At 42.9% G+C, this 25,099-nt stretch overlaps 1 protein-coding gene across 1 annotated transcript in view; it reads right to left on the reverse strand.

Annotated features, from left to right (window-relative positions):
- The window catches only part of AGK (acylglycerol kinase), a 56,256-nt gene that overhangs the window by 22,914 nt on the left and 8,243 nt on the right, over positions 1 to 25,099 (reverse strand). Inside the window, exons 3-5 of the mRNA XM_077828060.1 lie at positions 7,247 to 7,286; positions 1,670 to 1,749; positions 268 to 343 (exon numbers count right to left, since the gene is read on the reverse strand). Coding sequence (XP_077684186.1) covers positions 268 to 343; positions 1,670 to 1,749; positions 7,247 to 7,286 — 196 coding nt within the window. The remainder of the gene's footprint in view (positions 1 to 267; positions 344 to 1,669; positions 1,750 to 7,246; positions 7,287 to 25,099) is intronic.

Below are 25,099 nucleotides of genomic sequence, written 5' to 3' on the forward strand. Positions count from 1 at the left end.
GCAGAACTGGTAACTCCAAGGACCGTGTGGACTGTGTGGTTGTATTACCATCTGACACTCAAATATTTGGGAGAGTCTCCTCTCAAACATCAGTTATAGAAGGGTTGCCACTCATACCCACACACATGTACACTTACCCTCAGTCAACCCTACTGAAAATTAAAAAGCATTCAAACAGTCTTTAAATTAATTGGGAAGTTTAAAAACTCAGCATCAGTCCAAGGTCTCAGCATAACACACAGGTTAATGTAACAGATCAGGTCTTACCTTAACTATGGTTATATCCAAGCCAGATAAATGTAAAATTGGGGCGGCATTCTTTTCAAACAGGTTTCTTGCTTTTCTGGAGAAAGTAAGGGGGAAATCATTTAATCATTGAGGAGGAGGAGGAGGAGGAGGAAGAGGAGGGAGGTGGTGAAAATTCAAAGCAAAGAAAATCCAACAAAAAAAAAGAGTACATGTTTTGTGGTACAAGTCTTTCAGCCTGTCTGTTAAAAGTCAGTCAGAAGAGGTGGGTTTTGCTTTGGTCCAAATGTATGAATTTTCTAGACCGATTCTTAAGTATGTCAACTTTTTTATGCAGTCTTTATAAATGCAAAGGAGTTGTTTTAAACATGTTCCAAAAATAATTAGTAATAATCAAAACAAGAGCTTGAAAGAGTAATTTATTATTTATTACACAATTAATGTGTTATGGAGCACCATGCCTTAAAGTCATGAAGGAAGCAAATTCTAGTTTTAAAGGGGAAATATTTTTAAAGTTACTTGTTCTATATATTATTTAGTAAGTTTAAAAACAAAAACTTTACCTGACCTTATTTTGGTAAAGCTCACATGCATTTTATGCCTGGAACTGCATAATAAAATAACCAAGCCATTAATTATACATTACTTGCAAGGAGCAGAGCCCAGGGAATAGAAAACGGAGGCTTTAAATTATGGACACTGTACATTTTTCAAAGATGAGTGGTTTGTCACAATTCCATCCCATCGCCATAGAACAAAACATGTGAGACAAAGTACTTCCAGGACAGGTAACTTAATGGTCCTTTATTATTATTCACTGAACCCCTCCAGAGATGAGACAGGGAGTAAAGCCAATCAGTAGAGATATACACATGCATTGCCGCAAGCAGACCATTTTTACCAATACAATTTTCAAGACAACCGTTGGCATCCTCTAGAAATCCAGCTCGGTGTCTTATTTAACCGTGTATACCATGCTCAGCCCCATGGTACTGGACAAGACCCCTTCCCCAGTGGCTGGCTTCCATGCAACAGGATCATTGGTCACCTCTGACCATCACAAATGTGGAAGACCCTATTATTACTGGTTACTATTGTTGCTGGGGTGGAAATCAAGGTCACTTGCAGGAAGGGAATACTGATGGACCAAAAGCAGGAAACAAGAAAACCAACAATGGAGGAAGCTTAAAATGATTTGGGATTCATTCTTTTAACATAAACAACATTTTCTTTAACTTCTATATCTTGATCCAACATTTTTGGTGCAACCAACCTAAGTAAGAGTTAGATAATACCAGCTTTGAGTAGAGTGGAGGCACACTTAAGCCCAACAGGATGGCTGACCTTCACAATGAAGGACGGTTTAGAAGTATAAAGAAGGGGTGCGTGCGATTTGGAGAATGGAGTGTAAGGGGAACTTTACCCTTTGCAAGCTGCTGGGTTGAGGAAAACTGTTGCTTTCTTCACCTGCATGTTGGAAGGAATCAGCTGGTTGCCAAACACCTAAATAACAAGAAAAAAAAAAGGAGGAAACAGGGAGTTTCTCTTCTAAGTCACCTGTCATTACAGTTTTAAATAATGCATAACAAACATCATCATCATCATCCCCTCACCCTACACTGCATACAAATGTCTTCCCTATCAGGCCTATCACATAGCTTCTCATCTTAGCAGAGCCTACTATTCTTCTTCTTCGTGATTCCGTGTTCCAGTGACACAGGGAATTTCAAAGGCTGAAGTCCTCCTGAGCAAAAAAAATCCTCTTTATCTCTCAAGTCTCTGACTCCCATTACCATTCTTCTTTATTTCAGACCTAAATTTTTCAGCCACAGACAGAAATCTTGGGAGTTATTCTTGATCCTAAACTTCTTTTCCCTCCAAAATATTCCTTGAATGTCTACCTACCACCACCTCCACAGCATGGCCAGAAGTTGTCCTTGTTTTCACCCCATTTCTGCTGAAAACCTTACTAAGGATGTAATCACTTACTAGGCTATTGGTACTCCGTCTTGTACGTTCTCCTTAAATTCATATTTTCTAAGCTTACTTTTAAAGGGGGAAGGAACGCTGCAACCAGACTACTTGCTCTCACAGAGAGCAGCACCTTCCCAGGCTTGTGTTTTCAGATTCCATCAGTGGATTCCTATCCCACCTCTGTCCCCAATTCTAAATAGCCCCCTTGGTTCTCAGAGCTCTTCATGGACTTACTTCACTCAGCCTCTCGTACCATCTGCTCACTCCATTCCTGGCCACCTTTCTGTCCCATTCCCACAATTCTTCATTGTGGGGGTGGGCAAGGGAAGATTGTGTTTTCACTTGTGCTGTTGCACCTCTGTAAAACTCCCTCCTGGCTCACTGGAAGGCATCATCACTCCCATTCCAAACCTTTACAGCCTTTATTTTTAGTATTACTTATTATTTGTATTGAAGTAGCACCTAGAAGCCCCAGTCATGGACCAGGGCCCCATTGTGCTAGGTACTGTACAAAGAACAAGAAAATGGTCCTTGACTCCTTTTACATGGGAACCTCGTCAAAGCATTTTGTGATGCTGAAGAAGGTGGCCACTACATAAAAAAAACTCTCATATTTTAGTGATTAGCTGTTCAAAATAGTAATTAACTCTAATCATCATCTTTACTACGGGAACCCGAGCTAAGAAAAAAAAATATACAATTAAAAAAATCCACTGAGGGATAGCTCAGTGGTTTGAGCATTGGCCTGCTAAACCCAGGGTTGTGAGCTCAATCCTTGAGGGGGCCATTTAGAGGTCTGGGGCAAAAATAAGGGATGGTACTTGGTCCTGCTGTGAAGGCAGGGGACGGGACTCAATGACCTTTCAAGGTCCCTTCCAGCTCTGTGAGATAATAATAATCAGGAGATATACCTATTATAATAAAGCAACTGGAAAAACATGGAAAGGAAAAGGGTGTATGAAAGTGGTTGCTGGGAGAGAAGGGGGGGGGAAATCAAACCATCAGTTCTTAAGTTTTATTGAAAAACATCTGGGAAAAGCCACTGATTAAATTTTATTACAATTCTTTAAGGAAAATCAGAGAAAATGAGGGCCCTCATCAATAATCCCCTGGCATGTTACAGCTGTAAAAACAATTAATTATTCACTCTGGGGGAAATGTGATATATTTACTTGTTCTACACAAACAACCTGTCACTCGTATGATTTATGACTAATGACAATCATTTCTTTATGTGATATATTTGGGGGTATTTCTGTAGCAAATGCCTGTTTTAAAGAGGGGAAATTAAAAATAATAAACAGAAGAGTTTTAAAAAACTGTTTAAGAGTCCAGCATCATGAAAACAACACAGGAGCATATTTTAAAATAATGTAATAATATATTTTAAGACAACATTTGAGAAGGTCAGTTTCTCTTTCATGTTACCTACCAATAGCAGAACTCTTTTACTCTTCACCTATACAGCACCTTTCATACAAATACGCTTCACAGATATTACTATACCACTTTAAGGTGTATTATAATCCCTATTTCACAGAGGGAGCAGCTGAAGAGCAATGTGACAAAACAGAAAGTTCCTTAACGTCCTCAGAGGTCCAACAAGAGTAAGATTCAGAACAATGTCAACCAATCAGATCACATTTGCAAACAAGCATATATATGCAGGTCAATGACAGCTAACTTCTTCACAAGAAGGAGTTGTAAAAAGTTTTAAATGGTATGGTGGGTCCTGTGAAGTAGAATTTTAGATGGACATATGACATTACAAGGTGATGAATGTTCAAATCACCATACCTTGATGGAGTCTTTACTTGAAATGTAGATTAATGATCACTTTAGCACACAGCTTGCTCCTTCCTGAAATCTGTATGTATAGGACTTGCAATATGCTTAATTCAAAGAAGAATTGATATTTTAAAAATTAGCATCTCTTGTATTATTCTTTCACCGGAGTGGGTCTTTTAGTCTGTCTTCCTTGGATTTTTATTATTTAAATGGCACCAGAAGCCCGCATGGCATTTTGCAAACAATTAAACATTACTCTTGCCCTGAGGATCTTACAGTCTATAGGTCTGATCCTATCAGCTCTTGTTGCTGCTTCAATATATGTTTTTATGTCACACTCAGCATCACCATTTTGTTGATAAATGCATTTATGGAAATTAGAGATTGAAAAAGAACTACTCATCCACTTAGTCTATCACCCTTCCAATGCAGGACAGTTCCCTGCAGGATAGTCTCCTGCGCTTTATCCACTACAGTTTTCAAGTGTCTCACGAGATGGAGTTTCCACCCTTTCATTTATGAGACTAATCCATAATCTAACATATCCCATCTTTATGATTTTCCCAATACACAGGAAAATTTAGCTTTCCTTAATTTCAAATCCATTACTTCTAGGTAGTTCTACCTCAGTGGTTCTCAAACTTTTGTACCGGTGACCCCTTTCACATAGTAAGCCTCTGAGTGCGACCCCCCTTGTAAATTAAAAACACTTTTTTATATATTTAACACCATTATAAATGCTGGAGGCAAAGCAGGGCTTGGGATGGAAGCTGACAACTTGTGACCCCCCATGTAATAATCTCGCGACCCCTTGAGAGGTCCCGACCCCCGGTTTGAGAACCCCTGTTCTAGCTCCTTGTTCCACTCAAAGCAACTCTCCCTCTTTGCAATGACATCCTTCTGACACTATGCACATTTAGGTCTTTTAAGCTTTCTGTTGGAATTAATAATATTTGAAATTATAATTATTAATATGGGAAACCACCAAACACTAATTTAACCATAAATTCTTTTATTAAACCCAAAGGCCAAATATTATACAATTGCTCTAAACATGCCTAAAAAGCCTAAATAATAGACAATTTACTACATCCAAACAGTAACAAAACATTTATAAGCATTTGATCAAGACACTTACAAATGGGCTAAACCCAGGGGTGCTGAGACTCATATTGGTCAGTTCCGACGTGACCAGGTAGTTATTAGCAATGAACCCTTTACGAGTTTACTTTTTATATCCTTTAACAAAACAAGTGATGTCATTGCCAAGTACCAACTTCACCAAAAAACCAAACTGAAACAGTTTCACCCTTCTTTCCAGTCTTAATCCAGATAAGATTGACAACCTCCTTTCTTCCCAAGGCCTTTCCTCTCCTCCTTCTTGCTGCCCAACTGTTTTCCCATTGCACCTGGATTCAGATAGGCTTTAACCCTGGTGTGTGGGGTCGGAAGGGCCACGGTGGCTCATTTTAAGACAGATTCTCATTTGTTTTATTTAAAACCATCTTTAGTCACTCCTATTGGACAGAGGCCTTCTTTTTAGACACTTCCCCTTGTCTCATTAGTTATTCTTTGAACCAGACATCCTCCCTACTTTACTCCCTCTTGCCTTATAACTCACTGTTTTCAAGGCATTCCTTCTACTTGCTAGTCAGGCCCTTTCTTTACAATGCCCGCACACTTCCCTAACCAAACTGAAATTAACTCAAATTCTTTAATTTCATATTTAGCCGACACTTTCCTTATAAATCAAATCAATCCCTCAAACCCCTTATTCGTCTTTACTCTTCCGTGAACTCCCTCCAATCTGGCAGCATCTTTCAGGTAGTGAGGTATTAACAGCTATTTATTGGAGGTACATATAAGGCACTTATCACTTTGTTATCCAAACTGAACAAGACCAGAGAAAGCATAAGAGTTTAGAGCAACTGATGTTTTCTATCAGAATTAGTGGAGAATTTGAATGTATAAATGTGGGGAAATACATTGATTTATTGTGAGTAGGGTTCATGGGGAAAGGTTGGATATTGAAAAGGTTCTCTTATACTTTGATTAGGCTTGGGGTCCACAGACTCTCTTCCAGCAAGAAGCTGCACAGCCTGGGTCATGCTGTTGAGAACACTCTTCCTCGCAGCACTTAGTCTAAATTGGGGTTTCTCTATGGGCCTCACTATTAAGCAGTTATCTTGGGTGAAGGTGTCTGAGGAGAAAAATAATTTACACCCACACCTCTTGGCAGGCCAATACTACAGTGATGGGCGATGGTTCAGAGGCCTACAAGGGCCCTTGTCAAGGTTCTGGCACAGGAAGCATGATCAGAACAAGTTTTGGCTGGCACGGGCAAGGAGGCAGTAAGACTCTTGCAATATCTACTGTGTAAACAGTGGAATAAGAATGGAGTGTGCAGTGGCCCAGTCCCTGGTAAACACCACTCACGCCAATGACAGAATATTTGGTAAGAGCAGGCTTCCGTTGCAGGAACACTACAGTAAGAAGTCTGCCCTTAGTTAGTTGGCCTTACAGACCCTAGATGGCAGAAGTAGATGTGTAAAGGGAAAGCCGTGAGACCAATTCCCAAAGCACAACCACGCAGACTTTCACTAGAAGCTAATATTTTCCTCGGTGACCTATGTGAAATAAGTTGATGGTCTCAGTTCACTTCCTTGTGGACAAGTAGGAATATTACAAAATCAGCCACCACAACTGATATCCTCATTAGAAAACTTGGTAGACACACACAGGATTGAATGGGCAAGTATACTGAACTATCCCATCAGCCCCATAGATAATCTCTCTATGATTAGCATAAAGCAGCTTGCATGGCTTTTGCCATACCTGCTCTAGGGTATATATAAAATTTCAGTCTCCAGTCCTGTCGATCCATTTCCTCTTCACCATCACTTTGCAGACAGATGGAATAATTAAATCTCCATAACTGAAGGACTTTGCAAACTGAATAGTACCAAGAACTACCTTAATGATGCAACCACATTGTACCTGTAATTCAGTGCCATAATAACCAATTAGGTACACCAGCCCGTTGAAAGAAGGGGGCCTCATTTAGGCTATGGCTTGTCGCAAAAAAAAAGAAAATAATAAAATAAAAAAAAAAACTACTGCCAGCATCTCTGTTAGGTTTGTCACATAGATGAGACCTGCTGGGAGAATCTCAGGAGTCCTGCACAAGTGAGATAAGATGGGGATTTTAACCTAATTGTATCACATTAAATGGTATTACCTGGGCTTCCTGGCATGCAGCTCTCCTTAGCAGGTTATCACTATCAGAAAAAAGAAAGGAGAAAATGGACGTTACATAATATAAGTTTAAGGAGCTAAGGCAGAAATGGTTAGTTTTTTCAAAACATATGCATCTGCCCTCTTTCTACTGCTTTGACACCCAGTAAAATATCAGGCTGAGACCTTTAAAGACCTACTTAACGCCATATGGAAAACATTCTGCAAAAGAATAATTTTGCTTTTATATATACACATGTATAGCATGTGCATTATATATTTAGTTATTTATTTCATTACTAAAGACCAGGGCTCCAGGTATAGTAATTTACAAGGCCCTAAATCTCTAGCTATTATGGTTGTGAATAAAACCTTCAGATTGTGAACTGAACTTAAAGTAATGCAGCAACTGATATCTGCCTGAGTCTGCAGACAGCCTGAAACAATAACTCAGAGAGACATAAGTTACCCCATACACCAAAGTGTATGTAACAATACACATACACAATACATATACACAGAGGTGTAACAATGAAGTCTTGTAGTGTATCAGTACTATTTCACTACTGATCATTTCAGCAGAAATTCTAGACTAAATGTACTGATTTGCCACTAGTGAATGTGGTGGATAATGGGCCAGGGTGTAGTGGGTCAATTAGCTAATAATAAAATTTACTTGGCTGGGAAAGAGAAGGTTACTCACCTTGTGCAGTAACTGAGGTTCTTCAAGATGATTGTCCCTGTGGGTGCTGGCACTTCTAGTCAGAGACTTGTGGTAGCAGTGCCCTGGCTGGCCACTCCAAGTGGCTACCCTACGAGCACAGACAACCGCCACCCAGTTCCTCCTCCAGAGGGAAGGAGGGTGGGTAGTGGAGCACCCACAGAGACAATCATCTCGAAGAACCTCAGTTACTGCACAAGGTGAGTAACCTTTTCTTCTTTGATGAGTGTCCCTGTGGGTGCTCCACTTTAGGTGACTGAAGAGCAGTACCCCTCAGTGGAGAGGAGAGGCTTTGGAGTTGATATATGTACCGTGGAGCGGACCGATAGACCGAAGTGAGCATCTGCAGCTGACTGCTGTTCCAGGGCATAATGTTTGGTGAAAGTATGGGGCAATGCCCAGGTAGCTGCTTTACAAATATCCATGATGAGTACATGTTTGAGAAAGGCTATGGATGTGGACAGAGCTCTAGTGGAGTGTGTGCAAAGTCCAGAAGGAGCTTGCAAATTGTAATTTTGGTAACATAGTTGGATACAATTAGAGATCCATTTAGAAAGTCTCTGCTTGGAAATGATTTGGCCTTTAGATTGTTCTGTTGTGGATACGAATAGCCAGGACGATTTTCTGAATGTTTTTGTTCTCGCTATATAGAATGCCAGCGCTCTGCGGATGTCTAGTGTGTGAAGGGACTCCTCCCTGTTGTTGGTGTGTGGCTTGGGGAAGAATACAGGTAAGTAAATGGGTGTGTTGAGATGGAAGAGGGAGGTGACCTTGGGTATGGATTTTGGGTGTGGGCATAGAATGACTCAGTCCTTGAGGAATGTGGTAGAAGGTGGGTGTACCATAAGGGAACCCAACTCTCCCACCCTTCATACTCATATGATAGCTACTAAAAAAAGCAACCTTCATGGAGAACTGTAGGAACAAGCAGGTCACTAGCAGTTCAAACGGTTTGCCCACATGGGCACGGAGAACAAGGTTGAGGTCCCACATAGGGGTCAGGTCCCTTGAAAGTGTTCTCTATACCCTTGAGAAAGCGCTTAGTTAGTGGATGGGTGAAGACCGTGAGTCCATCCACCTTGTCGTGAAAGGTAGTGATGGCTGATAAATTCACTCTAAGGGAGCTAGTCGAGATGCCCGATTTTCTGAGGGCAATATGTAATCAAGGATAGTGGGTAACAGGGCCGATTGTGGAATGATGTGCTTGTTTCGGCACCAGATGGAGAATCTTTTCCACTTGTGTGCATAATGTTTTTCGTGTGGAGAGACATCGGCCGTTAAGCAGAATGTCTTGGACCCCCTTGGAGCAGCATGTTTCAAATTCTGTCATCCTTGGATTAGCCCTGCCTTGAAACAAAGCGTTGGAATGGTAAGGTGATGGAGGTGTCCTGTATCCTGTGTCAGTAGGTGAGACAAGAGGGGAAGGGTTCGTGATCTGACAGCCATCTGGGCCAGGTATGGGAACCTTGTCTGTCTGGGCCATGTTGGTGCAATCAAGATGACTCTGGATTTGTATTGTCTGATCTTGTGTAGGACACGACTCAACATAGCGGTGGGGGAGGGGGGGTAGGAGGGAGAGAAGGCGTACAGGAGCAGGGTCTCCCATTTGTTAAGGAAGGCGTCGCTGAGGGAGTTGTGTCCCAGTCCCACTCGGGAACAGTATTGTGGGCATTTGGCATTGTGGGTTGTGGCAAAAAGGTCAATACAGTTTGCAGAATTTGTGGGTCTAGTTCCCACTCATGCGTCCATGAGAAGTTCCTGCTGAGGTTGTCTGCTGTGACTTTCTGGTTTCCAGGTAGGTAGGATGCCATGAGGTGTATGTTGTTGCAGATGCCAGAGGCATTGCCAGAGGCAGACTACATCTGTGCAGAGCAGGTAAAATCAGGCCCCTCCTTGGTGATTTATATAAAACATAGTCGCCAAATTGTCCATGAGAATCTGCACAGTTGTGTTGCGGATCAGGGGGAGAAAGCAATGGCAGGCGTTTTGAACTGCTCAGAGCTCCAGTAGATTTATGTGGAGATTTGACTCCTCTGGGGACCATCAGCCCTGGATGGTGTTGTTGGCCAAGTGTGTCCCCCATCCTACCAGAGAGGCATCTGTGGCGATAGTGACTGATATGAGGTTTCCCTTTGGAAGGGAACATCTGAGCAGATATTTGTTTGTTTTGTCCACCATGCGAGCGAGTCTTTCACTCTGCTGGGCATTGTAAGCCGTCTGTTGATAGAGTGCCTGAGGAATGTGTACAGTGCATAGACAGGTTTGTAGACATCTTATATATAGCCTGGCATGTTTCATGACAAACGTGGTAGCCAACATGTGTCGAGAAGTTGTAGGTATGTTCTGGCGGACATTTGTGGGCTGTCTTACCATTGTGATTAGCTTTTTTAAGGCAAGAAACCGTGGTTGGGGAAGCCGTGCTGATGCTGTGACACAGTCAAGGTGTACCCCTATAAAGTCCAGTTGGTGGGTTGGGGTCAAGGTGCATTTCTCTAGGGTGGTTTGTAACCCTAGGTTTGTAAATAGGGTTAGAGTGGTGCGAACTGCCCTGTCGTATGTCGGTGCTTTTAGCAGGCAGTTGTCTAGATAGGGGAATATGGTCACACTCTGCTTGCGAAGATGTGCTCCTGCCATGGCCAGTACTTTGGAAAAAACCCTTGGAGCCGCAGAAAGGCCCAAGGGAAGTACCTTGTACTGGTAGTGTTGGCTGCCCAGAGTGAATCGTAGGAATCTCCTGGATGCTGGGTGGATAGTGACATGAAAGTAAGCGTCTTGTAGGTCGAGGGCCAAGAGCCAATCTCCTTTCTCCAATGTTGGATTTATGGTTGCTAGGGTTACCATCTTGAAGCGCTGTGTTCTCATGAACTTGTTCAGTTTGCATAAGACCAGAATGGGCCTCCATCCAGCTGTTTTCTTTGGCGTGAGAAAGTAATGTGAGTAGAACCCCCAACCCCTGTGCTGAACCAGTACTGGTTCCGCAGCATGCAATTGCAGGAGATGGTGTATTTCCTGCTGTAACAGGTACTCATGAGCTGGGTCCCTGAAGAGGGGCGGGGAAGGGAGGTGAGTAGGTGGAATGGAAAGAAAGGGATGGAATAGCCCTTCTGTATAATTTCCAGAACCCACTTGTCAGTGGCAATGGTTCTCCAGACTGGGTAAAAGGTTGTAAGGCGGTCCTCAAATGGGCTGGAAATTAGAGGTGACTGGAATTGGAGAACGTTGGGCTCTCATGTCCTTGAACAACACTTCAAAATGTTTGCCTAGAAGTGGATGGCTGAGACGCTAACAACTGCTCCTGAGTCTGACAGCATCTCGTCTGGCGCTGTTTGCAGTGTTGATCATACTGTCGTTGAGGCTGAGTGTATGGGACAGGAATCGTTGGATGTAGAATCTGCCCTGTTTATTTTTATTCGCAGGGATATAGATTCCAAGTGTCTTTAGCAGGGATTCTCAAACTGGGGGTCGTGAGGTTATCCTGTGGGGGGTCAGGAGCTGTCAGCCTCCACCCCAAATCCTGCTTTGCCACCAGCATTTATAATAGTGTTAAATACATTAAAAAGTGTTTTTAATTTATAAGGGTGGGGGTCGCACTCAGAGGCTTGCTATGTGAAAGGGGTCACCAGTACAAATGTTTGAGAATCACTGGTCTTTGGCGTCACACAGGAGTCCTTCATGGTGTGTAAGGAGACGTCCGTGCTCTCTGCAAACAATTTTTGCCCCTCAAAATCTACTGTCGCCTGAACTTCCCTGGGGAAGCCGGAGAGATGGAGCCATGAAGCCCTCCGCATTACAATGGATGTGGTAATGGAGTGGGCTGCCGGGTCAGCAGAATCCAGAGAAGCCTGCAGGGCAGTTCTGGTGATGAGGAAACCTTCTGCTATATCAGCTTTATACTGCTCTTTTTTGTCAGCTGGGATTTTCTCAATAAAAGAGGACATCTGAGAAACAATTTTATTTGGGTTCTTGGCCAGTAACACATTAGTTTGCTATGTAAAACTGGAGGGTCTCCGATGAATAGGCTTTCCTGCAGAAGAGATCTAGGCGTTTCCAATCTTTATCATAGGGGGTGGCTTTGGTTTGATGTTTCTTCCCCTTTTGATTAACTGCCTCTACCACCAATGAGTTTGGAGTAGGGTGGGTAAACAAAAGCTCAGCTCTTTTAGCGAGCACATTGTACTTCTTGTCAGATCGCTCACAAGAAGGGGGGCCAGGGCTGGAGTCTGCCATATGGTTTTTGCTGGGTCCAGGATGGCAGCATTAATGGGTAGTGCTATCTTATCTGATGGAGCAGCTTGCAATATATCTGTCAGCTTATGTTGAGTCTCCAGTAACTCAGCCAGTGAGATGTCTAATGAATCAGCTACTCTTTTAATCAAATCCTGAAAGGATTTGAAGTCATCTCCCAACGTGGGGGGAGGCAGCATTATTATTTCGTCTGAAGACAAAGTCAGGATGTGGGTAGGTGGGAGGGTGTCACTTTCAGCCTGCCACAGATTCTTCAACTTCCTCTTCCAGCAGTTCTGGTGAAGCTGGAGCAGATGGCGGAGGCGATCCCTGTGTCCTGGACCTAGCTGGATTGAATGGCTGGGTGTTTTGGGCTCTGTATAAGGCCCACGGGTCCCGGTATGCCCACTGCAGTGGGAAGGCCATGGGAGGGGGCACCCACGTGGGGGTTGCCAACCCACGCCCTGTGGCCAAGTGGGCTCAGGTTTAGGAATGGGGTGGTGAGATGTGCCCACTCCTGTCTCCAGTTCCTCCTCTTCATCACTGGAGAGAGGAGGGGCCGAGCCAGAGGTGTGGTGATAAAAGCTTGGCCCTGACGTGGCCGGGTGCCATCGGCGCCAAAGAGCGGAGATCCCAGGGTGGAAGCAATGAGTACGTCCACAAGACTGACCAACTGTTGCGGGACTGGGAGGCTCAGTGCCAAGGGCAGGCAAGCTCAGGCTGGGAACCAGAGGGAGCGTTGCCAGTGCTGCAGACTTGTCATATTTTATTGTTGTAGCACGTGGCGCCACAGCGCTGCTCTGTGCCTGAGGTTTCTGTTCCCTTCGTGCCGAGCTAAGAGGCTTAGTTTTGCTGCTGTGAGAATGAGACTGCACAGGGTCTCGGTACCGGATGGTCCCGGTGCCTCGCGGTCCGGCGCTCTGGGTGCTGTCGGTGTCCTGGACTCGGGGTCAGAGGGATCTCTCAATCATTAAAAGTTTCAATTGGCGGTCCCTGACCTTTCTTGTCCATGCTGTGAGTTTCTGGCAGTGGAGACACTTTTGGGTAGTGTGTGTCTCCCCCAGGCAACGGACTCACTGCAAGTGGCCGTCTGTCACTGGTATTGAGAGTCTGCTGGTCAGACAGTGCTTGAAACCTGGGAGAGCCAGGCATGTCTGAGAGGCTAGCTGAATGAAGAATGGTAATAGTCCCAGTCTAATGCTTCTTCAGCGACTGCTCGCCTGAGGCGGGAAGAAAACTGGGATTTTTTTTTCTTTTTAAATATGAAAACTAAAAGAAAAATGAACAGAGAGATAAACAATGAGGAAAATTAACAGACATGAGAAAAGGGCAGAGATTAAAGAAATATGAGAGTAGATAAGGGCGCTGCTGTCATTCCGACCAAAACCAAGGGCGGTAGAGAAGGAACTGGGTGCCGGTTGGCTGTGCTCATGGGATAGCCACTTGGAGCGGTGAGAGACGGCTGCCACACATGCGCAGCCAGCCGGGACACTACTACCACAAGTATCTGGCTAGAAGCGCACGGTGCCGAGACACCTAAATTGGAGCACCACAGGGACACTCCTCAAAGAAAAAAAAAGAATTCAAACCCCCGTCTCCTGAAGTAGTCACTTCTGCCCTTACATCGTCTCCCCTTCTTTTGGGTATTGCCTTCCATAGTACCAAAAGCCCCAACTGCCTCTTAGATACCAAAACCACCTCCCACACCTTTCTTCTGAGCACCAAAAGCATCCCCAGCATTCCCTTGAAAATTTTTGAAGCGTAAGTCATTGTCAACACAAAAAAATCTCTAGCACAGTAAAAATTTAAAATCTGTAGTGAGTGTATAATAAATTGAAAATAATATCAAAACAAATACTCACTGGATGGGACTGGGGGCAGCGAGGGAAAAAGCACCTGCAGGACAGGACAGCCCACTTCTGGAGTCCCTGAACTGTGTCAGCAACTCTTGTCAAGCCTGACATACTTACTATACATATCACACTGTTGTCATGATATATACCCAAAAAGGTGGCATGTAACATATTGTGGGACAACTAACAACTTACTGATCGTTAATATTCTTGTGTCATGTATGTACAGGTGTGTACAAAGAGTTATGCATATGCTAGAATTATGTTCTTAAAATGTGTTTGGCAAGACAAAGGCCTCTATTTGCTGGTCATCAGGCAGAGACAATGAAGGCACATTTACTTAAAAGCTAAGCAAAGCCATCAACCTAGGAAGCTGGGGAGATAACATCTTGGGAGAGTCTGAACCTGCAGTGATAAGTAACTGAATCAACTGATGGAATACAATATTATTGTATTATAGAAGTGTGTCAAGTAAGACCTTTCATGAAAGTTCATGACATACTGGTGATTAATATCATTGTGAAATGTACGTATTTACACCATGTGAAGAAATATGGATAAAGCATAATACCATTAAGTAACATCTGTGACCAAACACAGGGTGAAACAGGTTCTCTCACAGACAGGAGAAAGGGCAGCCATTTACCTGTCTCCAATTAAATTAAGCAGTGTGACCAAAAACAATGGAAGCCCCATTTACATATGAATCAGCAGGGGGATGGGCTGTCCGGAAGCAGGGAAGAATAGCATGAATTGATCATGAGTCTGGGGACAAACCAGGAAGTTTGGGAAGACACAAGGAGAGAGAAGACACCATCTTGACATTTCATCAATGGACAGACAAAGGGACGAGAGTTCTTGCAAGTTAAGAAATATGGGTCCTTTAACCAAGAAGTTTCTGGAAACTTAACATAGATGAGAAACCTGCTTAGGCAAAGATCTTTCACCTACAAGAGAAAATAGCAGCTTTTCACTTTTGAGGAAGGTCCTGACTGAAAGTCAGCCATGGCTGGGAAGAAAAAGACTAGTAAGAAATTTAACTTGAACCAAGACTGTAGCTCGTTGAGTCAGAGCTTTGAAGCAGAGTCCGGAGCTGGAGCGCGGAGCAGCTGTGGAGCAGTGGAGCTGCAGGTTTTTGCCTGGAGCTGAAGCGGAGCCAAAGCACAAGTTCCAAAGCCCTGCGCTGAGTTAAGTCTTGGCCACTGGAAAGTGTATTTTACTTTTATTTTCTTGTAACCATTTTTTGTCTTTATCCCTTGAACTTGAATTCACTTAGAACCACTCTCTTCTTCTTAATAAACTTCTTTAACTTTTAATCCTAACCAACCCAGTTCTGTGTTTGAACCAAAGCAATTGTTAACTCCAGCTAAAGCAACAAACCGCTGTGCGTTTGTCTCTTTGAAGGAGCAATGGACCTTATCACTCCTCTGAATGCTCCAGGAGAGTGCTGAACATTCAGAGTAGACAGTTCAGGGGAAATTCAGGACTGGGGGTGTGCTGGGGTCACTCAGCAAGTCATAACTGAGGCTGCTGGAAGCCAGGCTGGGGCAGTTGTGTTATAGGCAGGCTGCTGGTATCAGAGGGCTGAACCAGACCTGCACACCACAGAGACACTCAGACAGCAGCATGCTTGTCTGCTGGTTGGAAGCGTCCAGACAGGGAGCTATAGCAGCACAGCATTTTAAGACACCCAGGGCTACAGGACAGATGGTGACAGTGACACAACCTGCTACTGGTCTAGGTTGCACTCCAGAACATGACACCTTGTTAAAGAAATTTGGATTAAAGCAGGATCATTGATTCATACAATTTCACAATCTTACGCTGTTCCCCTCACTCGGAATCAGATAGTCTGCTCTTTGTTACATCACCACTGGTTACTGTAGCAGACAATCGTGATGCCACAAAAGCAGAGGAATGGTGATTTCAGGCGAGGAATAAATTAGGGGAACAAATAAATTGACTTAGCAACACAAAAGCCATGGAAATACCCTTAGTAATAATAAAAAGACAAAAGGAAGACTAAAACAAGAGAGAAAGCATATAATATATCCTCCAAATAGTGCCTAATTGGAATATTAATCAAAGTTTTCCTCAGAGACAGCAGCATTCCTTTAACCTAATGTTTACTCTTTAAAACTAAAGAAATACATCATTTGTATTAAAAAACAGGAACATTACTTCCAGAAGTGACAGATTTGTGACTAATTGCAGTAATTTTACTACAGAATAATAGTTAAAGCAATTCCAGCTCTCAAATGGATTGCATGTCAAATATTTCCCTACATTTGCTATACTGAGTGCCAGGGTAACAGAACCCTCACGGCTAATTCCAAATAGCAAACCATGAAATTATTAATACAGCCCAGTAAGTCCATACTGCACCACTGATTAGATACTTCAGCCCCATCTTCAACCTTCTGGGCTCAGGTGAGTAAGCAAATTATGGTTTGGACTAGGCTATCTCCAATACCTATTCTCCCCTATGTCCTACAGCAGTTATCAGATGGCATGCTCTTGTTGTTCATACCCAATGCTGGCCTCCTAGAGTGAGGCAGCAGTCCATTATTGGTGGAGAACCTCTACTTTAAAATTCACTGTCTCTTGTGATCCACCAAAGCCTGCGTTTGATGGATTTGAGGATATAGAGCAAGTTGAATCCATCTAAACCAATTTTCAACTCAGGAGAAGATAGTACCTTATTAACAGATAGGGAGTTCTTTGTCAACAGATGCGTATGGTCTAGTTTTTAAGGCCATATTATTTGAACATTCATGTGTGACAATCAGGGTCCAGACACCCTACGGGGGGAACAGAAGGCCTGAACCCCATAGAACAAGCAATTGAATCAACTGAATATATACAATATTATACTATAAAAGTATATTGAGTAAGGTATATTATGAAAGCCAGGGACACACTGGTGATTAATATTATTGTGTGATGTATGTATGGTTAGCATGTAGAGAGTTACACGTGTGCGGGAAATATGTTCTTAAAATGTGTTTGGGAGACAGAGCATAAAACCCAGCCTGCCCTAGACAAAGGAACATATATTTATCTGTCTGACCAACTTGGTTACACGCAGAGGACAATGGAAGTACATTTACATACAAGGTAAACAAAGCCATCCAGCTAAAGGAGCTGGGGAGAAGACCATTTAACAATCACATCTGCGGTGCAGAATCTGCACAAAAGGAAGCCTTCATGGCTCTTGAAGCAGAGACAAGAGACTTGTATAACATAAGGGGGACAAAACACTTTGGTTATCCATCACTGAGGGGACTCAGGGTTCAGTGCCCTCTGAGCCTGTGAAGGTGGGGAGTAATATCTTTGTCTCTCTAGACAAAGATAACAACTTGCAGAAATTGACTTTTAGTCACTAGAAAGCATGTTTTGTTTTGTATGTAACTATATCTGTTTTTATAGTCTTACCATCACTTAAACTTCTGTTCATTGTTAATAAACTTATTCTTGCTTTATTACAAAACCATCTCTGTGCTGTGTATTATAGCAAAGTGTGAGTCTTCAGCTAAACTAACTGGTATGTGTTCTGTCTCTTTGGAGGCAGCAAACTTAATAACTTCTGTGAGTGTCCAGTGAGAAGGACCAGACACTGCAAGGAGAAGTCTCGGGGAACTCTGGAGTTCACTGATTGTTACCTGCAAGGCAAGATTTGGATTGACAGTGTCCTGAATATAGGGTGACCAGACGTCTCGATAAAAATCAGGATCGTCCCACTATTCAGTTGTTTGTCCTGCGTCCCGATATTTTGCTTCAGCAGCACTCCGGCTTTTTTTTTTTTTTTTTTCACTTGGGGAGGCAAAAAACCTAGAGCCGGCCCTGGTGGGTGGGTGAGCCTGTGCTGCCCACCCCCCCATGTGTCCTGATATTTTGTTCTTGTCATCTGGTCACCCATCTGAATAGTTTGTTGGCAAGGCAGACAAGCTGGTGTATCAGGAAGCTGACACACAGCTTAACAACAGCAAAGCTCTCACTTGCTGAGGCTGAGAGGGGTAACACAGTGGCTTACAATTCTGGGAACCTAGGGTGACCAGATAGCAAATGTGAAAAATCGGAACAGGATGTGGGGGGTAATAGGTGCCTATATAAGCAAAAGCACCAAATATCGGGACTGTCCCTATAAAATCGGAACATCTGGTCACCCTATGGGAACCCCAAGCAGGACGTCCCATCATGCTCTCTTTAATATTTGTATTCAAGGCCAGATATGGTGAATGTGGGCAATACAGAAATAATCCCATGGACCAATTTACACAAACTGCAAGTTTAAACCAGGATATTCCATAAAGTCTGCAGTGCTCATACCGACTTCCAGGTGCAGGTTGTCTACAGTAAGCTGTCAAGTCACAGATATGCTAAATAGCCCCACCAGAGCATGCACATGACACTTCCAAACACAGGAACTGCTGCCACTGGTGGTTTTTCATTCATTTCCTTCTCTGTTAATTTTTAGATTCAGTATATGTTTATTTAAGTCATAGAATATCAGGGTTGGAAGGGACCTCAGGAGATCATAGAGTCCAACCCCCTGCTCAAAGCAGGACCAATCCCCAATTTTTGCCCCAGATCCCTAAATGGCCCCCTCAGGGATTGAATTCACAACCCTGGGTTTAGCAGGCCAATGCTCAAACCACTGAGCTATCCCCCTCCCTAATTGTTTTCACCACATGGTTGGTGCTACCCCTTATTTTCTAGGGTCAAAGTGGAGTGAGGTTATGAGCCAGTACTTCTTCCAAGGTAGCTGCTATCTTGTGCTCTAGTTTTAAATTTCTTTAAAAATTTAGTCTATCCCTATGGATCCTTGGTAAATTGTTCCAATGGTTAATTACCCTCCCTGTTAAAAAAGAAAACAAAAGCTCAGAGAAGTACCAGTACTTTTCCTCCGTAATTCATCTGCCTTTACTCATTCCATATGGTGGAACCAAAGCGCTGAAAAATAGGTTTTTGAGGGCTTCTACAGATAAAGTTTGTCATAGTTTGAACCATACTGCTCAAAAAACAGCAGATAAACTGGTAACCTTTCAGCCTTCTGTCCATAAAACATGATTCAGTCTCTGTCCATACTGGGTTATCAGACCATGGATGCTTGAAATGCTAGCTAGTAAAGAATGATTAGTTAAATATGGGACATTTTGTACTGCTTTCTGTATTTTATTTACCAGCACCAGATAGTAAAGTAATGAAACAGTCAATGTAACACTCTGATAAGGAGAAGAAAGAGGCAGAGAGAAGTTACACATTTACCAGCTGACTGATCTATCATATTGCCTGAAAGAGTGCACAGACATTTCCTATAACTATGGTGATATCCACAGGTAAACCATGAAGGAATTTCTACCCTGGTCTTTCCCTCGAGGCTTACAGACACAGCTTATGCCTTACAGCAAAACAAAGTAAAGTACAGCATCTGCTGGTTTATACAGTGCTGCTTTCCTGATGTCGAAATTAACCATTACATTGCTCACAACTGGCCTAGCTAGGTTATGCTGCGAAAGTGAAGGGAGAAGAAAAAAAGGGGAAGGGGTGCCTCATCGACCGACTCCATTGACAGAGCCCAGAGTGAAGCTCTTTGAAGAATCCCGTCGGATTCTCCAGTAAGAAAGGTCACAGTGGTGCAGAGCCTCAGAAGGGTGGACAGGGCAGGAGGGGATTTTATGTGAAGAACCCACATGGGAAAATACTATTTGTTGCTTCTGTAAATTAGTTTTGGTCTTTTGTTACATAGTGTTGAACATAAAGATAGTGGCCCTGATTCTAGAACCTGCCATCTGGAAACACCTCCAGTGACACAGACCCAGCAGAACAGCTGTATGGCATCCTCCCCTTCCTCCCCCCAGCACAGAGGCATGCCACAGGAAGAAAGGACACGTGGCCAGAGTCCATTGCACTCTAGCTATTCTGGGCTGCCATGCCAGACCACTTAGAGCTGTTGCAGCACAGCGTACATTAGAATATCCCTTGGGGCTCCTCTAACTCATACCTCCAGAACCCTGAACATACAGAGGTGCTCTCTCCCCCTGGTTTCAGTACTGAGTTTCCTCAGCCAGGACTGAGAATCAAGGACAATATTTTACTCAAAAATCACCCAAGGGGAGTATTACATCTTCCTTTGTCTTTTGTATAGCACCAAGCACAGGTTCAGCACTTAACAACTAAACTACCACAACAGCAGCTCCTAAAAGATGTTCGTTATATCAAAGAGGACTTTGGCTTTTCCTGATATAACTGCAGCATCTGTGCCACTTGTCACGACCAGAACATTAGTATTTCTATTACAAGCTTGGCTTTGGGAGGATGTGAACATCAGATGCTCAGTCTGAATCAGCTTCCCCAGACTTTGCATTTATGCTCAATGTTTTTAATGAAGTTAATATCAAAAAAGCTGCAGCAGCTGCTCAGGATGGAACCTTCAAAAAAGTGACAAACCGAGTTATCATCTGGCAGGGAACATAAAGTGCAGCAATCAAATTAATGCTACCAATGACACTTAGCTTACTGGCAATGAGAGCCAAAGCCCTGTGAACCTTGCCAATATTTTCTGTGGTGAAAGTCAACTCCTTGTTTGCCACACATGGAAGGTGAAAATGCATCACTTATTTAAAACAGATATTTATACACGGTGCCCACCACTTTGACACAATAAATATAAAGGCCCACCCTGTCAATGATTCAAGAGTCTATCAAAAGCATCACTGTAACAGGCTGGCAGCATTTGCCTGAAACACCCACTTTGTTAAGCAGGTGCCGATCGTGATAGGAAAGAATTTAGCAAACGTAATTTGGCAGAACTCACTTAAGCAGGTGACTCATTATGCCACCTGGATATACGGGAAGTGTGGAGGAGAGGTCCTGGGGTGTAAGCCGAGAAGTATTTTGAGAAGTAGCCAAAACTGGGTAGAAAGTTTGAACTGACTTTTATGTTATAAATTGTTGTTTTCTTTGTGAGTGATGGGGCAGAGTTTGGACTTCACATATTGCGTGGAGTATGTCTGTAGAGCAGGTTGGACAAGGCACCCGCTCACATTCAAAGAGATGATTTGTGCACTGTGCCAACAAGGTTGTCCAATTCAGACCCTGTTGCCAGTCTTGGAGAGTTCCAATACCAACTCATTACATCTAACCGCTGAGACAGAATGTAAGAAGAAGCAATCTGTCACCAGGGGGTTCCAAACTTTTAGGATTTTAGAGATCATAACCACTTAGGCCAGCCAAGTCACAGAGTCTCTTTGATCCTCTGAAATGACTCTACTGTAGTTCCAGCCAATTACCATGCAGTGACATAACTAGATGAGGTTATCTATCCTGTCCGCTCCCCATTTCCAAAGATAATTCAACTCTATCACCTTGATTTGGTAACCAAAGTCTCAAGTAAACCTCTATTTGACTTTCAACAAAAGTGCAGTATTGTCACATAGCTGCATGCACACAAAGCTTACCCTAAGCTTTCGCCTTGCATCTTGAGCACATCCTTTAATATGATACACCAGACAATATATACACAGGACAAAAGGAAACCCAAGTGTAAACTGGTATAATTCCAGGGAAGGTCAATGGAAACATACTCACATGCAGCAGGATGGTATTCTACCTTTCCTTTTCCTGTGCTGCTGGAACAGCCTCTATCCTGAATGCAAGAACTTGGATTTTTTTTAAGCATTTGTATTTTATGAGAAATTAGAGTTTTGTAATAATAGCACTAGGGCTATGGTCAGGCACAGCCCAGTCAGGTATGGTACAAATTATCCCACTTCCCGTTCATCTCTCACATCTTTCTTGCCTATTTTACTTTTTACCTGCAATACCTCAGCTATTCCAGTTCAGTGCCTCTCTCAAGACGATACCATCCACCACACTAGAGTATGGGACCTCCCATGCCAAACTCATTTTCACTTGTGACCTAAATCAATCAGGATGTGAACTAACGTGTCTGAAGGTGAAAGGCTAGTGCAACGACTCACTGTCACTCCCTGGGGCAAATGCTGCATTTAAAAATTGTGTCTGCCACAGCCAGGCCGAGATACCAGCTCTTTGACCTTCAAACTGAGCTACCACAAGCCTCTGCCATCTGATTAGCATGGTGGCGAGTTACCATGCTCTACTCTCTCTTTCCTGTTACCAGCTGTGGGACAGAAGGGGCATTTTCTTCATACCCAAAGGTAGGTTCTGGGGTCCATCCACTATAGGACACTAACAAATTTTCCCACGGGAAAGGGGTGCAACTATGGAGAAATTATGAAGATCAAGTGCAAAATTCTTGCCTTAGATATGCATGTGCAGCTCTCAGTAAAGTCAGTGAGAGCCACATGTGTATCTGAAGGGAGGATCTGGCCAAAAGCAGCTACTCCAGAGTTCTTCTGTCCCTAAGCAAATCTAGGATGGCTTTGGCTGGTTTGCCATTCATTTGCTGGAGAGGTCGTTACTTTAAATAGCTCAAATGAAAGCTACAATCACAGCATCTGAACCCAAAAAGGGATGAACTTTGAAATGGCAAAAAATAAATGAGCTTCTTCCTGCGAAGTCTTGAGGAGAGGATGGAAAAGCCAAAGGGAGCAAAAAACCTTCCTTCAGCAGCACAAATGAACAAGCAAAGCCTCAGACAGCTAATTCCAGGATGTCAGAGGCTAATATGAATTGATGTCAGCTAAAGTAAACCCTTTCGTCAGACACTCCAGCAGTGCCAGAAACAGAAGCACAAGACTTCACTAAACCTTTAAGCTGTTCTAAAAGGATAGATATAAGTCTAGTCAAGTACACCTCACGCATAGTAATTTAGCCTCAGATGTCGACAACGGCAAACCTCACAGGCAACATAATCTACACTCAGTTTATTAAGCGCTTCAAGTGTTGCCTCGCGCACCAGGTACTTGGGGCTAAACGCACCTCTAGTGCTCCCCAGTGTAACCAGTACGTCACCAAGGGTGCATGAAAACATGCTGCCACAGTCTGACAGCCCAGACCCTGCAGCACATTCCATCAGTGGAGGAATAACTATAGACAAGGATCCTGACCTGTCTCTGCTCCTCAGAAGCCACAAGACACATCCTCCTCCCTAGGGAAAGTGGCCCCTAGAGGTTTATGGGGAAATCCTGGAAATTAGACCATTCCCATATGATGTCCATCTGGGAGAGCTTAGCTAGTTTCCTAAGGATTAGCATTCCTTTCTATTGTATTTATACAGCCCTATAGATGGACCTGGAGCTCTCTATTTTTAACAACATACTTCAAAATCAGAACACACTAAAGATAAAACAAGCCAGTTCTAAGCCAGAATGGATTATAACAAAGAAACCATAAACAATGCCTAATAAATAATAATAATAATAAAAAAACAACAGACAAGTTTTAAGCAAAGGGGTATTTTAAAGGTTACTGTCCCAACAGGCTCAAGATACTCCTAGGAATATCCATCTTTCCTTTCCACAAAAATCTGGCATTCTGACAAGGGATGGGAAAAAATATTAAACTAAATACGCACATAAATAATTCACACTCATCTTTTGGCTTCTCTGTCTCGTGCCCCAGCAATAGCGCTCCACAGAGATCCAGAAAGATCTCTATGTCAAGCCTTGTTTTCAAGCACAAGAAATACTGTTTTGAGATAAATAACAACACTTTACAGTTATGTTTCATCTTCCACCCAAGGAACTCAAAGCACTTTGCAAATGAATTAATCATCTTCACAAAAACCACATCAGGTAGGAAAGTGTTATTTCCACTTTGTAGACAGGAAAAGTTAAAACATAGGGAGGTTAAAGGGGCATCAACCTGAAAAAAATCACATTCCATATGAAAATATTGTGACTACTTTTGTTACAAGTAATCTCCAACATTACTGAAACCGAAAGAGATTAGAGGGTTTTTTTTAAACTCCCCTCTATTTTTTCCTGTTTATTTGTGTTGTGTTTTTGACACACTTTGTTTATAGTCAGTTTCACTGTTTCCTTGATGATGCAGGCCCCTTCCCCAGATCCTGAGGAAGTGTGTTTGCCAGGAAAAGCATGGTGGAGTCAAAATTGACAGTAAACAAGCAGGTGCCCTCACAGAGAGTGGCTCTTTGGCCTGTCCAAGAGACCCTTCTACACAAAAATAGGGGAGCGGGGGAGGCATGTTTAAAACAGGATTTTTTAAAAACAAATCTCACAACATTCTATTTAAATAGTTCTTTATAGTACAGTGACATCTCCACCCCCAGCCCACGGTGGCAGCAGCTGGGAGGGTCTGTGATAGGAAGGGAGACAAATAAGAAAGGTGGTCTAGGTGAACAGGGTCTACAGACAGGACTCTACTAGGACTCCCCACCACTAGTGGAAGGACCATGTGGCTTCTCAGCTGGATGTTGCTCCTGAATAACAGCCCATCCCCATTATTTTTCATATCAATTTTTGGCTAGTGGGTTTAGTCCTCTGGCTTTCAGGAATCTAGCAAAATTTTCAAGTATTTTGTGGTTGTGAGGTGATGGTTTAATGTATGTGGGAGCGGCCAGGTGAGAGACCAATAAAGTAAGTTAGAAAAGGGAAGTATGGTAGAGGGAGATTTTTAGAGTGGAAGAAAGGAGACTGAAAATATGGGGAAGGAGGTAATGAACATAATGTAGGGAAAAAGATATAAAGGGATTGGAGGAAGAAGAAAGAGAAAAAAAGATGCTGAAAACAACATAAGGAAAGATAAAGCATGATTATAGAAGAGAAAATGCAGAATTAGTGTTTCTAATTCTCATGATTTTATTGTGATCTTGTGATTCTTCATTATAGCTCAATTCCTGGAGACATGACTATGTGAGAATCTCAGCTTTCATTTAAAAAAAAAAAAAAAAAAAATTAAGCTTCTAGCTCTCATGGTTGTAGCAAAAATGTAAAACATGAGCCCTAAATGCTGAAAACTCCAACGGCAACCAAAGAGACTCCAAATTTAGTGTTTTTAAAAATCTCATGATTTCTAAGAAAATCTCGTAGTTTTCGAATGCTCTGAAAGCAATACTGTGGATTGAAGCCCAGAAAGAAATGAAGGCATTTAAGGGGGGGGAGGGAAGAGGGGG

The sequence above is a fragment of the Eretmochelys imbricata genome, chromosome 1 (assembly GCF_965152235.1).
Source record: "Eretmochelys imbricata isolate rEreImb1 chromosome 1, rEreImb1.hap1, whole genome shotgun sequence".
Taxonomy (NCBI): domain Eukaryota; kingdom Metazoa; phylum Chordata; order Testudines; family Cheloniidae; genus Eretmochelys; species Eretmochelys imbricata.